Source organism: Pygoscelis adeliae, unplaced genomic scaffold (genome assembly GCF_000699105.1).
Source record: "Pygoscelis adeliae isolate BGI_AS28 unplaced genomic scaffold, ASM69910v1 Scaffold226, whole genome shotgun sequence".
In the NCBI taxonomy this organism is placed as follows: Eukaryota; Metazoa; Chordata; class Aves; order Sphenisciformes; family Spheniscidae; genus Pygoscelis; species Pygoscelis adeliae.
In genome coordinates this window covers 954,312-968,642 of record NW_008824983.1, presented here as the reverse complement: position 1 = coordinate 968,642, position 14,331 = coordinate 954,312, and the positions used below count along the sequence as shown (strand labels likewise).

At 43.5% G+C, this 14,331-nt stretch overlaps 1 protein-coding gene across 1 annotated transcript in view; it reads left to right on the top strand.

Moving 5' to 3' along the window:
• Positions 1 to 14,331, top strand: part of CREB5 (cAMP responsive element binding protein 5) — a 215,814-nt gene that overhangs the window by 192,720 nt on the left and 8,763 nt on the right. Inside the window, exon 7 of the mRNA XM_009325703.1 lies at positions 11,901 to 12,224. Coding sequence (XP_009323978.1) covers positions 11,901 to 12,224 — 324 coding nt within the window. The remainder of the gene's footprint in view (positions 1 to 11,900; positions 12,225 to 14,331) is intronic.

Sequence of the window (14,331 nt, the reverse complement as noted above, 5' to 3'; positions counted from 1 at the left end):
GTAGGGAAATTGCTCTCCATCATCATGGATTTTTCACATACTTTGTGTGGTTAGAAACACCTCAGCTTAGATAGCTCCAAGCAGCATTTTGCACAATGTTTTCTGAATTTGGAGCTTCGTCAGAAGTCTTGGACTTTTTAATGAGTGGGAAAGAAACCTGGTAGTCCTAGATAGGCAGCCCCATAGGGCAAAGAAGTGGGCCGTGGATGGAGCAGGGCAGACTGAAGACGAGTCAGAGGAAAATTGTGACAATACCTGGCTCTGACCAAAACCAAAGCAATACTAACCCTGCCTGCAGTTAGAGAGCAGGGAGACCTTGCTGTAGCCTCACGGCTATTCCAGCCCTCCGAAATGCTTTCCTAGTTCAGGGCACTTCTGTGCCATTCCAATACCGGCCTTTTTTCCCCCCTCTGTTTTCTTCCTCCCTCACAAACGTCGACTTTTCAAAGATGGCAAATGGTGGTGGGTACCTGGGCAGCACCCTTCTTGCCCTCTCCTACCCCCTCTGGCAGCTCGGCACTGTGTTGTTGTGTTGGTCTGAACACTATCCCCATTGAACTCCAAATTCAAAGTGTATTCATCTGTTTTAATGAATTAAAAAATCAGTTCTGGGCAGAATGTCAGACATAACAAATACTTTTAGGGCACTGAAGTGGTGGCAGCAAAGCCGTGCGGCTCCAGTTGTAAGCCTGCTTGCGCATTCGTTGATGTGCATAATGTATGCTGTTAAATTTTGTATTTTGTGTTTTACTTTTCTTACCTCAGGAGGCCTGAGATAATGCAGCGATGAGTGCACTGGCCGGAGCAGCCGGGCTGGGATGTTCCCACTCCCGGTCGTCCTCTCAGCCCGACAGCAGGCGGTCTGAGACTGGCACGGTTTGGCCTGTGACTGCACCTTCTCGCCCTCCACTGATAAATAAGCAGGCTAATTGAATTAATAAGCAGATAGCTCTTTTCCCTGCCAGCTGGAGCACCATCAAAATGTGTGATAAATTATCTGTCAATGCTTTAACCACAGGGAAAAAATGAAAAAATTAGCTGCCTCAACCTTTCCTCTCCAACTCTTCTCCCCCCTTTCCCCTTCCCCTGTCCACCCAAGCCCCCGATTTGGTTTGCCTCCACCCTCCTCGCCCCTTGTCTTTTCTCCTTTGGCAGATCTCCAAAGAGAAGTAGCCGTGAGAGAGTAACTTATTTGGCCAGGCTGCTAATGGGTTATTAAGGCTGTAGGCAGCGGTGGGATGCTGCCGTTCCCATAGCTCGGTGGGAAAGAGGGATGGAGGCTGTGGGAGCACGGGGCACATGTTTGGGGCGAGACTGCTTGTGCCTCAGCTGCCAGCGCACAGCGATCTCTTAATTGCCTTTAAATTGTGAAATCCTGTGGCCGAGGCAGAAGCCACACATGAGGGGCAAGGAGAGGTGCGACCGAACAGGAGGAGACAAGGCATCAGCAAGCCTTACAGTGACTTGCTGGCATGCCAGCCGCAAGGGAGAACTTCATCATAACCCTTAGTCCTGAATGCCACAGAGGTGGGTAGTGCATGAGGCTTTTTAGTTTCAAAAGAGAGGAAAACAATGGGACAGAAGGACTCAGCGATGTCCATAATACAGTCAGGATGTCCCTGCCATCACCTCTCAAACTGCTGTTCCCTTTTGGAAATAACACATATCTACGTAGAGTGCCTCAACAGCCCTAAGTAACAGGAGACAAGAAAGATTTTGCTGCTTCACACTCTAGGTAGGAGGCAAATAGCTAAAGTTTCTATTGCATTACCTTGATTTCCAACATACTTGTGTAAGTGCTTGTGTGCCTTTGCTCGCTTGGTTTCCCTTACCGCATCTCCTCTATAAGCTTCCCAGCGAGCATGCTGGGAAAGCTTCCCCGTCCCTCTCTAAAGCAGCAAGAAATGGGAGGTGCTGTGGAGTCGCTGAGGAGTCTGAGATGGGAATGAGATCACAGCACTATGATCTTGTTCAGAACATGACATTTTTTTCTGGTGCATATGTCAAATGAATCAGACAATGGTGGTGTCAGGAAGATGGATAATGCTGTCGGCAGGGCTGAGAGAGGAGACAGGAAAATGTGTTAAGCACCAAAACAAGACGGTATTTATGCCTTTCTCCCATACTCGGTAGAAGTACACAAGAAATACTGAAAAAAGGAAGGTAGGGCAATGGCAGGAGCAGCCAGATCCCTGACGTACTTTTCAGAAGACTTGTCCATGCTGTGAAGCTCGGTGAGCACGATGGATAACTGGTGTGCAGGAGTTGCCTGTTTCTGTGATCCTGGCAGCTGCTTCTGGTAGGTGGGAAGGTGTCTGGGTCTAGCATCAACCTGTCCCCGTGGAGGATGCTCACCCGACGCACAACCCGTTCTGCCTCCCTCAGGGTACAGGGTGCTGCGGGCACCCTCTGCCTGCCTATCCCCAGGCAGGGCACCTCTGCCAGGAATTTGCCCTTAAGTGGTTATTTCTGCCCTCCTTCCCTTAGGCAAGGGGGACAGGGAAGAGTCCATAATCAAGTGAGGCAGGATACTCTGTACCTGTCACTCAATGCCGGAAAGGAAAGGAAATCCTCCTTGTGTGACAGCCACCACAACTGTGGGTCTAGCCAGGCCCCTGACCCATGCAAATTTGTTCTGTATCCTGTGGTACGTGCTGTAGGGAAGCCAAATCCAGCTGCCCAGAAATGGCAGGATGAGTCAACGACTTACCAAGCAGGCAGTATCCTTCCCTCCCCTGGGGAAGGTTGTTTTTTTGGTTTGCTCTGACACGTTGCTCTGAAAAGCAGTATTGCCAAAGAGTAAGCATACCATCTAGAAGAGAGTGAGCAGCTGAAATACTGCATTTTAGTAAGTCATTGCTTGTCAACCGAGCCATGGGAAGTGTGTGGGGATGCACTCCTAGCCCCTCCAAACACAAAGTAAAGCCTGTTAGTGTCAATCACAGTCACGCTTTCTTTTTTCCACTAAAAAAATATTTTGGGGTTTGATTCTTCTTATGTCTTGTTTCACACTGTAGCTATCCTAAAGTGTATTAAAAAACCTCGTGGCACTGATAGAGTAGCTAGCTGGTGTCTGGTAGAGGATTGAGATGTTGCTGTTCCTGGAGCCTCAAGTGGCTTTGAAATTCAATGCGTCTGACCCAAGATACTGCTGTTCAAAAGCAGCTGATACACACGGGGTGGTGAAAAACAAGGCAGCAACTTGAGCTGTGTATGAATGGAGGGGATGGCATTGCAGGTGAAGAACAAAGGGGGCACGGTGGAGGGCAGCAGCCTGAGGGATGAAGTCGGGGAGAATATGGGGAAAGGTGGGAGGGCGTAAGAGACCTTGCATGAGGGTGCAAAAGGACAGTACATATCAACACTGGTATGTTGAATGCTGAATATTCATGATATCCATGCAGATAACTCTCAGCATAGATTATTCTATTACAGCAAAAATTGGCACTAAGTGAACCTATTCACACTCTTTACGGTTTGTATCTATGTACTACATGCCCTATGTGAGTGCATGTATTTAAAAAGTCGCTAGTCACTAGGTTTTCATAGGCAGATAATTGAAAGCTGTCTGCTGAATTAAAATGTTATTTTCATTTTTTTGGGTCAAATGCTGGAATTCAGCTTTTAAAAAAGTGAAGTAACCGGTAAGAACATTGTCATTTTATATGTCCCTGTACCGTACTTTAAATTCTAGTCATTTCTTCAGGAAAAAAAAAACCCACGAATGCTTTAAAAATGTTTCAGGAATCACTTAACTTTAGTAACAAAGGAGAAAAATAACTTCACCTGAAACTACGTGGTAATGAGACAATGTCTAATTACCTGCATTGAATTCTCCAGTCGGGCCAGTAGGCTAATGAACATCAATACTCTTTCACAAAGAGCCCTGGGATCCCTAATGGCTGTAAGTGGTCAGGGGTTTGGTTTTATGTTTCAGAGTCTGGTTGGTATAATCTTGAAACAAAATCTACAGCTCAGATCATATCCTCTACGCAGTCAGTGTGTGTGTGTGCGCGCGCGCATGTGTGTTTCTGTGTGTACGCCCTTGAGCACTGCACATCTGGGATGAAATCAAAGCACTTTTAAGTGCACATGTATCCCATTTCTGGCTTGCTAGTAGCCCTTTAAATGTGCTGGGTTTAATCCAGGAAAAACAAGTATTCAAAAATCACACCAGTGAAGGAAAAATAACACACCCAAGTTTTATATACTTGGATGGCATTTTTCTTTGAATATGAATTACTTAATCATAATCAGCCTTAGTGAGAGGTGGGCGATGAAAGTTCAGAAATCTTCTGACAGAGAAAGACTTTGAACCCGCCTTTCTCATGTCCTTGGTGTGTATATTATGCTTGTGAGAGGGAAAAGGAAAGCAAGCAACTTGCATCCTCGGCAAGCAACTGAAGTCACTCTGTAAGGGGTCTCGAGGCTTCAGAGCAGTATTCTGCAGAGAGATTTTTGCGGTGCTAATCCTGTCTGATCTTTGAGTACAGATTAAAATACTCAAACCCACAGTGTTCTTTCCAGCATTAGAGAGTGCTCTGATTTGAGGATTTCCTCCGTATCTGGCTTGTAGAGGAAATTCCCCAAACTTCCTCTGAAATCAATTCCCACTTTTCTCATTTAATACATTCATAAATGTTCATTGTGGACTCAGGCAAGATATATATATAGCAGTCCAAGCGCTGAACAAGCACTTCCCACTTGCATTGTACTAGAAGATGGGAACATGATTTTAGAAACCTGGTTTCAGCGTTTGCTTGCGGGAGTGAGAAAGACCTGAGCTCCAGCCCTTTTGCCAGAGGCTTTGCCAAAGTGTTTTATGTCCAATGTGAAGAAAGAGTCCATGGTCTCTTGGCTCAGGAATGATCTGTAATACAGGTGTTAGAGAATAGATCTGGAAGATTGGCAGTACAGTCTCAGGTCCCCTCGAGCTCAAGTTTTCCCACTTTCCTGCAGGGTGCTATTAACACTGAGTGATTTTATTGCCATCTCCTTTTTCTGCGTTTTCCATGGGTGACAACCTAGCATGCATGGGAATATCCCACAGATGAATCTGGTAGGATAACTCACCAAAAGACTGTCTATCTGGAGAATTAGGATGCCGATTAGGTACGTGCCTGCCTACTGATAGCAGAGGCAATTAATCCCCAAAGTGTCAGGCAATTTGCTGTCAGAAACCTGCCTCTCCAGGGGTAGGTAGCAGCTAAGTAGCAGCTTTCCTTTTGGACTCTGGCACACAGAGGGGAAATCAGGCAGAAGCTGGTTGTATTTTTTGGATCCTTCCATTGGTATTGTATGTTGAAATTATATGACACCACTTGCCAGTAATAAATCACTTTGCTGTCTGTTGTGTGATTACATAATTAAATATCCCTTGTCACGGATACACATGCAGGGATTGACTTAGACTTGGTGGGAATTAGGGGTTTGATTTTTTGAACTTTACATTTCCTGACTCCTGTGCAAATCAAATCCAGTTGTTTAACACTGCATTGAGAAATGATTCATGCAAGAAATAGTATATAGTGAGAAGCACAAACCGTACTTTCAGTGTATTTTCTGTCTTAATTATAATTTACTTGTTCCTTAAAAATGCGGGTAGAATAGGTATGGAGAATTTAGTATTTTTCTGTTTCTAATCCTTGAAAAGGTGGTGCATTGCACGAGGATAACGATGCTTATCTCCTTTGCAAGGTGCTTTGAGATGAACAGAAGGAAATTGCTGGGTGGAGAGGGGATGTAAACTCACTCGTGTTTTCTGCTGTCCCTGGAGCCGTGGGCATTCTCAATGAAATGCTGTCACCAGAAGATGGCAGTTCTGTCAGAGTACCCTTGGGCCGCCCTGGCTGTGACCTGCATTGGATTACTCGAAACAGGCAGTCGTCCGGAGAGGTGTCGCTGGTACTAATGTCACCGGCAAGCATGGCTGCTCAGAGCTCCTCCGTGCCCCGAGTTCAGGGACACCGACGCAGCTCTTGCAGCTGACCCATCCTTGAGCAGCATGGTGTCTATTAGTTTTATTGCCGCTTTGATTGTTTGCAGTTGATTCTCGCTGCTTTCTGCTGAATTTTAATTCAGTTTGCGTTTGGAAGGACAAGGGAGCAAATTTGTTGTTTTTATTAGAGGCGAAGCTGCACTGAAAGCTGGATGACAATCCATTGTTCATGTTGTTACAAAATCCGACTAAGTAGGGAAGAAAGCACAAAGGAAGGGAAAAGTATAATTCAGATTTGCCAAACAGCCTGAGAATAATTAGAAGATTAGCAGTTTGGCACTGTTTACTGGCAAGTTGTGAATTAAATGCATCCCCCTTTTCTCTTTACATTAGTTTAATGTGTCACTTCGGTTCTGGATTTCCTGTCCTTCGCACACCTCACTCCTCCTTCAGTCAATATGCAGGACTGTATTTTACTGCGCAAGAAATGTAGGAACAAGCATTTAATGTGGCATCAGAGACTTTCTAATCGCCAGTCTCTGAAATGTGCTCATAAGTATCTGCAGTTCACTTATTGGTTGGAGATGAATCGCCTCCGATTTGCTTTTATGAATGCGAGTGGAACATTTGCAAAGAGTGGTTTCTGTTATTTACACTGTGAAATACTTGTAAGCAGCCAACTATAAAAGACCTGAGTGACATTCATGCTTAAGTTCTCTCACCACAGTCATAGTTGGAGGAAAGGATAAAACTCAGTGTGATGCTCTGAAATACGCTGGGTGAAGTTCTGCTCGCAGCTTTAGCTGCCACCGGCTTAACTCTGTGTATTCATCTTGGGTATGATGCTCAGAGGAGCACGAGTAAAAAAGAAAACTTGACCATTGCGGATGAGAAAACAATATTAGTGCCACTGAAGTCAACGCTATGCTTGCCATGAAGTTTGGCTAATCAAGATTTTTACCCTGAGGTTGCTACCTAATTGGAGATGTGTGGGGATGCTTGATGTCTGTGTTGTTTTCTGATTTCCCACCCCTCTCTAGTCTCTTCTATCACCTGTGGGGAACTTATTACACTCCTGTATAATAGGGACTAGTGCAAGAAAATATCTTTGAGATCATATTCCGTCTGCCTGTAGGGGTCTGATATAATCTCCTGATAAGAATATACCAGACATTAAGCTGACACTACAGCTGGTCTTGTCTCTTCTCTAATTTAGTGGGATTTGGGCATGCAGACCAGAAGGGGAAGAGAGGTTTTTTTTCTGAGTGCAGCAATGCAGAACAATTCAGAACAATTCAATCTTATTCAAAACCAGCACTCCATGTCTGTCCCAACCTAAAATTCAGCTGGACGATATAATAGCTTATTGTTTGATGCAAGCACAGACCACTCAGGTAATAACATCTGTAAAATTGGAGGAGATTTTTATCATTTCTCCACAGAGGAATAAATGGGAGAAAGTTGTAGTTTATTGTCATATACAGATTATGGCATATAATATTTATAGCCTGTTGTACTATAAATATAACATGCTATAAATATTATAAATATTTATATACATATGAAAACCCCGAAATTATTTGAGTTTTTAGTTGTGGGAAAAGCAATCTCCAAATTTACAGTTTTATTTATCTTTTTTTTTTTTTCTTCTTCTAACGAACTGAAAAAAGTGCTGTCTGTTTTTCACTAGCAATTTTGGAGAAAGAAAGGTGGGGCAAAACCCAAGGCAATCTTGAAATACATGTCATGATAGAGAAAAAATTAGAAAGCAGCAAGATCCTGAACTGCAGAAGTGTTAGGGAAGCTGATAATATTTTTCATTCATGATCTCAAATGCTTGTAGCTCATTTTTGGCAGACTTAGGGTTTGCCCAAAGATGTTCAGCGAATAAATTGATATCAACATATCATCTATGTTGATAAAAGGAAACATCAAGCAATTCACTGCACCATGATGTCAGGCTTTAGATGGAGGAAGCACTGTGAAAACTGCCTGTTTCCAAAAAACCCAATATTCCAGGTACAATGGTAACTTCTTTGAGGTGTTAACTTCATGTGACATTCAATGAGGTGGCTTCAGAGTAAATGTGTCAGTTAGGGGCATTACCATGAGCAATAGCACAGGGAACACAACACTCATACCTGTGGAGCACTAATATCCGCTGTTTCTATTTCCTCCTAACCAACAAAGATGAGAGTTTATGTGCTTCTGGCTTCCTGTAGGATCAAAGGGAATTTTCTTTATTCACTTGATCAGAGGCAAAGCAGGCTGTTCTCTGTGAAAGATTTCTCATGTCGTCTGTGTCACTGACAGCCATTAATGGGAATGTCATGATCAAGTGGAAATCAGCTGTAACTGATGCTAGCCACTATGTTACTTTGATGAAATAATAAAAACAATCAGTAAGGGCCAAAAGCCAGGTAAGATGAGCACCTGCATTTCCTCTTGGCTTGAGATTGGTGGGGATTTTTTTGAAAATTGTGCTATGAAAGGGAGAGAAGAGGGATTGTGCCCTAAAAAACCTGCCACAGAGGTTAGCAGAAATTTCGGGTTTTGGTGAGAGCAGATCTGAGTAGTGAGTCCTCTGTTTCAGCCCCAATTTGTGAACCGCCAGGTACCCGCAGGCTCTGGTGAAGTCAGTCACACGGTTCCTGAAAAACTGAATGGCCACAGGATCAGGTCCTGGGTTACCGTTTCATTCTAGAGGGGATTTGCTAATGTAGTCAGTCCAGTAAGCTCAGTTTTGACGCCATCGCTTTTTATTTGACACTAAACTAAAACAGCTGTTTGCAATTAGCGCACATAAAAAGAACAATAACAAAAATGCAGCCTGCCCTTCCTGCTCTACACATACTCAATGCAAAGAGTTCACCAAGTTCTGGTGATTTTCCCTCCCTGTGCTCTAACTAAAACATCCAAAACAATTGATCTCGCTGAAGACCAAACGAAAAAAAAAATGTTTATCATTCCCCAAATGTTTCTGATGGGCAGCAGTGACGGGTTAATGGAAGATAAATGTTGCTCCGGGTGCGTGTGCAGGCAGGGCTCTCGCTGCTGCGGAGCTGATCTAAGCACGAAGTTGAAGGGATGCAAGGGCCGGGTGATGGCTGTCGCTGCGCTGGGACAGGATGAGGTAGAGAGCTGGTTTCTTACCAGGACTGGGATCCAGGGCAGCTGGCCCACCCTCCCATTGGGAACAGTGAACAAGGAGCTTGTAAAATACACAGACCAAATGGAAATGACCCCTATTGACTGAAACCAGCTGCATGTCAGACCTCTCACTGTCTCTCTTGATTTGCTATCTCAAATAAATGGATGTGGTAGAAGGGGCTATGGAAAGAAAACAAAATAATTTATTCTCCTTGAAGTCGCGCCACACTAATAAGCCACAGTTTTTACAGCTGAAAAAAAATGTTTATTCGCAGATGAAGTTTTTCCCTCCTTTTTTTTTTTTTTGGCTTTGAAAGTCTGCAGTTTAGAATAAGACATGCTGCAGTTCAGTTTCAGAGGTCTTTGACAAATATAGCATTGGTAGATTTTGTTAGGTATTCATCACACAAAACTTCTGGCTAATGAGAGCTTGGGGTTTTTTGCATTTTGATTCAGAAAACGAAGTTACGACAGCTTTTGTTGGTGCTTTGGCTTAGATCTGCGTGGTGGCTGAGCCCCATGAAAAAGGTCTTAGCGAGTTTTGAAGAAGAATGACGTGCAGAATGACTTGACTTATTCATGTGTTGTTTTCCATATTTTTCCTGATACACTCCTGGGTAACACCAATTATTCTGAGCATTGTGAAGAGCTGCTTGCAGTAACCAGGGTAGCGCTTGAATTCGGAAACGTTAAGGACGACAGCTGCTCAAATCCTCCATTTTATACCCAGGATGGGTTACTGCTATTGATGTTAGATTGAGCTCCGTTCTGACTTTAGAGGTAGGGAAGGAGGTATTTAACTTCGCTGCCATAGCTGCCTCGATCTCTTTTTGAGACGATCGTCAGGTTGTGACACATGCCATAATGCAGTCATGGTTTGATAGGCTTTCTTAAGGAAACTTCTTAAAAGTCATCAGTCTAGTTTTCCTTCACGCAAACTGAGGCACTGATGTGTTTTGCAAATGTATCTTTTCTTTTTTTTAAAGTCTTGTTCAGCCAATTGATCGTTAGTGAAATAAGCCACCAAATTTGGATTAATGGATCTATTAGAGTGTCTCAGTGGAATGACCTTCATGAAATCTGCAAAAACATGTGGGATATAAAAATTTGAGGATGATACTTTGAATTGACCCTGCTACTTCTTTTTGCCTTCCACAACCTTCTCTTTTTTCTCTAATATTTTTCTTTTTTTTTCTCCATAAGAATTTGTTTCTTCCTCACTCCCAGGTGCACAAACACAATAGCGTAGCAGCTTTGAACGTAGGAGGCTTTACCTGTGGCCTTGCAGTGGAGTTGCACAGACAGATGTTATTTCAATATAAAGTAGACTGAAATTCCCATCTATAGGTTCTGAGTGTCCTGGCAGTCACTCTCTTTGCTTTAAAGACAAAACCAAAAAGCAGTTCAATCTGGTAATTGCTCCTCCACTGGCAGATTTTAGCTATGTTGGCTTGTAGGATCTTCTGACCGTCATCTGTGACCCACAGATAACTGCTATGGGGAAAGGCACACCTCTGTTCCTCATACCACTGCTGTTTCTTGCTGGCTATTCTACAGGTGGCATCTCTTACTGATGAGCTATCTGCTATTCATTATATCCTCTGACAGGATAATGAATTCTGAGCTTGTTCATGGGTTATTCAGATCATGCTAGTCTGGCATCAAGTGATACCGTGGACCTCCTTCGTTCCATTTTTATCGTACCATTTTCTGCTGACTAATTACTTGCATTAGTGAGAGTAAACCAAGCTTACGCTGACTTCTTTAAAAATGTAAAGAGGTCTTGGGTGGCTGCCTGTAAAGAATGTTCTACATTGAGCAAGACACAGAACCATGGATGCGAAGGAGGTTTCCATGGTTTGGAAGGAGCCCTTCTCCTAGATGACATCTGTCAGGCTCTACCTTTGGCACACTCTTCTAGGACACCGGTGATTTCACTAGTCCAAGGGTAGGATGACACCAGTGAGATGCCTGTATGCCAGTACGGCTCACAGCTTTGGGATGGCCCTGTAATCATGCTGAAAGGGAACCATTTTTTCTCTGTATTTCAGCTGTAGCTTTAGTATGCAAGGGCCCTATCCTGCAGTCCAAAATGTGGCAGCCCTTCCCATTGCCCTTTGGTGGTGTTCAGGTAAAAGTTGAATGAATCCCATTGATATTAAGGAGAGTTTTGCCCTGGTCAGGACTCCAGGGCCCAATCCAGTGACAGTACAAAACATGAGGAGTACAAAACGTAGAGAGGGATTAGCATGCGATAACAACACAGCAGATCTTTGAACTTTACAGCAAAGAAAAAAGATCAGGTTGAGGCTACCCTCATTATTTTCCTGTCTTTCTGATGAAAAGGTTGACCAGGTCAATGCAATATATTTATCAATGAGTCTTTTAAATAATATCTGTAGTAAAAACAAGAGGGAAACTTTGTTTCACCTTTATTTTAATCAGACTTTCCTTTGTAAAAGTTGCAAGAATACAAGCTTGATGAAGCTAACGCTACTGAGCTGGCCAAAGAGAAAAGGATGAGAGCCAGTTATTTTTCCTCAACAGCACAGTAGGAAATGTGTAACTGTTAAACTTCAGTTCAGATGTTTATATCTTTACATATTTACAGTGGAAAACTAGATTAAAGCCCAAGAATATGTTCTTTCTCAAACTGAAATAAGATGCCTTTTATCAAGGGAACAGCAAGAAAAAAACTAAATGAATCTCAAAACACAGGACAAGGCACCGTTTCTACAACAGCAGAAATCTTATTCTGATTGCTTGGATCGTCATGTATGAATGTTGAATTTTCTGCCTTGTTCTGTTCCAGAGACTGAAGGCAGCGCTGACTCATCATCCTGCCGCCATGTCGAACGGGAATATGAACACCATGGGCCACATGATGGAAATGATGAGTTCACGGCAGGACCAGACGCCACACCATCATATGCACTCACATCCTCATCAGCACCAGACACTGCCACCTCATCACTCATACCCGCATCAACACCAGCATCCGGCGCACCATCCTCATCCTCAGCCTCATCACCAGCAGAATCATCCCCACCACCACTCCCACTCGCACCTTCACGCGCACCCGGCACATCACCAGACCTCGCCGCACCCCCCGCTGCACTCAGGCGGACAAGCACAGGTAGACCTTCATGCCATGCTGCATCACTGAGTTTTGCTGTTACGTGGAGTTAAAGCCTGATCCCTGCATTGTTTCTTCTTGCGCGCATGTCTTGTTAAATACAAGCCCCTCAGGCTACTCATAAATATCTGCTACCGGTGGTGGGGAAGCGCAAACTTTATTCAGAAAATGGAGTGAAGCAACAACTTGTTTTGTTGCTTAATTTGGTGGACATTTGTCATATCTTACTTAATAAGGAGCTCCAAGGTTTTTCAGTGCTCTGAGCTCTGCAAATTGCCACGTATCTTTTTATGGATGAGGTATACTATGGAGATTAGCATATTATATATGTTGCTTAATGTGCTTGAACCTAAACTTCTCAGGCCAAGATTTAAAGAGCTGTATGTGTCCTACCTGCAGAAATACATAGCACTTCGCTTTAGTGAAGTAAAATGGCACTGGTGGGTGTGGGTGTGGGTATGTTTTCAAGACTGGAGACAGTAGAGGTAGCTTTAAGTTAAGATACATTGACTTAGAGGAAAAGAAGAAAGGATCCAGACCCTGTGAAGGGGATAGCAGGCCCCAGCTGCAGAGTATGAGAGAAAGCCAAGATTAGCTGGGAGTGCGGGCAATAGTTGGTGAATGTTGTGACAGGAGAAAAAGATGGTGAAGCTAGTCCAAGGAGAGAGGTTTAAACCAGGAAGGCAATTTTGGTTTGGATTCAGGTGGTGAGAACTAAGTGAAGGTCTCCATTGAATGAGATGAAGGTCTCAATTTTTGGACCAGGTATATTGGCTTCAGCAATTTGGATAATTGGATATCTGAACTGAATGTTTCTTGAACTAATGAACTAGTGAGCACGGACTTTGGCAGAGTCATTTTTAAGAGGAATTCTATTAATCTCTTAAGACGATAGGCTTCTGCATAGGATCGCACAAGAAAAATAAAGCTCTGGGGCCAGTGACTGTTAACATGTCAGGTCAGGGGAGCAAATTTAAGGAGGACAAGTGGGCAGTGCATAGAATGAGGACAAAGAGGAGTGCCAGCCATAAGAAGTTCAATCTGTGAAGTATTGTGTTGCTTGCAAATACCTTTCAGACAAGCTCTTAGAAAACATTAAAGAAAATGAGAGGATTTGGCTGACATCCCAGTGTCCCACAACATTAACTATTTACTAACATCTAGCTTTATTATTGCAGAGGCTGCAAGCACATGGGATTTCCCTAAAGCATTTGCTAATGTAAAATGAATTGTCAGCTTTAGAGAAACAGTCAAAATAAGAGAGCAGCAGACTCCCCTGTGAAAAGATGTCCAGAGCTTTCCTAAGTTTAGTTCAGTTTTTACTTTGTGAATTCAATTATTTTCCCATCTGTTAATAAGTTATTTTCCTTGGAGTTGTTTAAAAATTCCAATAAAAAGACATTATCTCATAACACAGAAACCAAAAGTAACCTGATGGCTGTCTTGGAGATCCATGAGAGAGTAAGGATGAAGTTGTGCTTAGCAGGCTGAGGACCCCATGGATGAGATGGAGGAAGTCACTTAACCTCTCTGAGGCTTTTAGAACAAGGGTAATAGTACTGACACCTCACCAACAGGTTGGGAGGATAACCATGTTAATACAGGTGACAGAGTCAGATACCACGGTATGGAGCACCGCTGCAAAACATCCACATTACCACTTTTAACAGGTGAGGAGAAAACAGCTACAAGGGAAAACAAACCTCCCAAGTTTAAGGATGAGACATCAGCCAATGAGCCAGTGTGCTACAGCCACCTATAGAATAGAATAGACTATAGAATAGACTATTTCAGTTGGAAGTGACCTACAACGGTCATCTAGTTCAACTGCCTGACCAATTCAGGGCTGACCAAGTTAAAGCATGTTATTAAGGGCATTGTCCAAATGCCTCTTAAACATTGACAGGCTTGGGGCATCGACCACCTCTCTAGGAAGCATGTTCCAGTGTTTGACCACCCTCTTGGTAAAGAAATGTTTCCTTATGTCAAGTCCGAACCTCCCCTGATGCAGCTTTGAGCCATTCCCACGCGTCCTATCACTGGATACCAGGGAGAAGAGCTCACCACCTCCCTCTCTGCTTCCCCTCCTCAGGATGCTGTAGAGAGC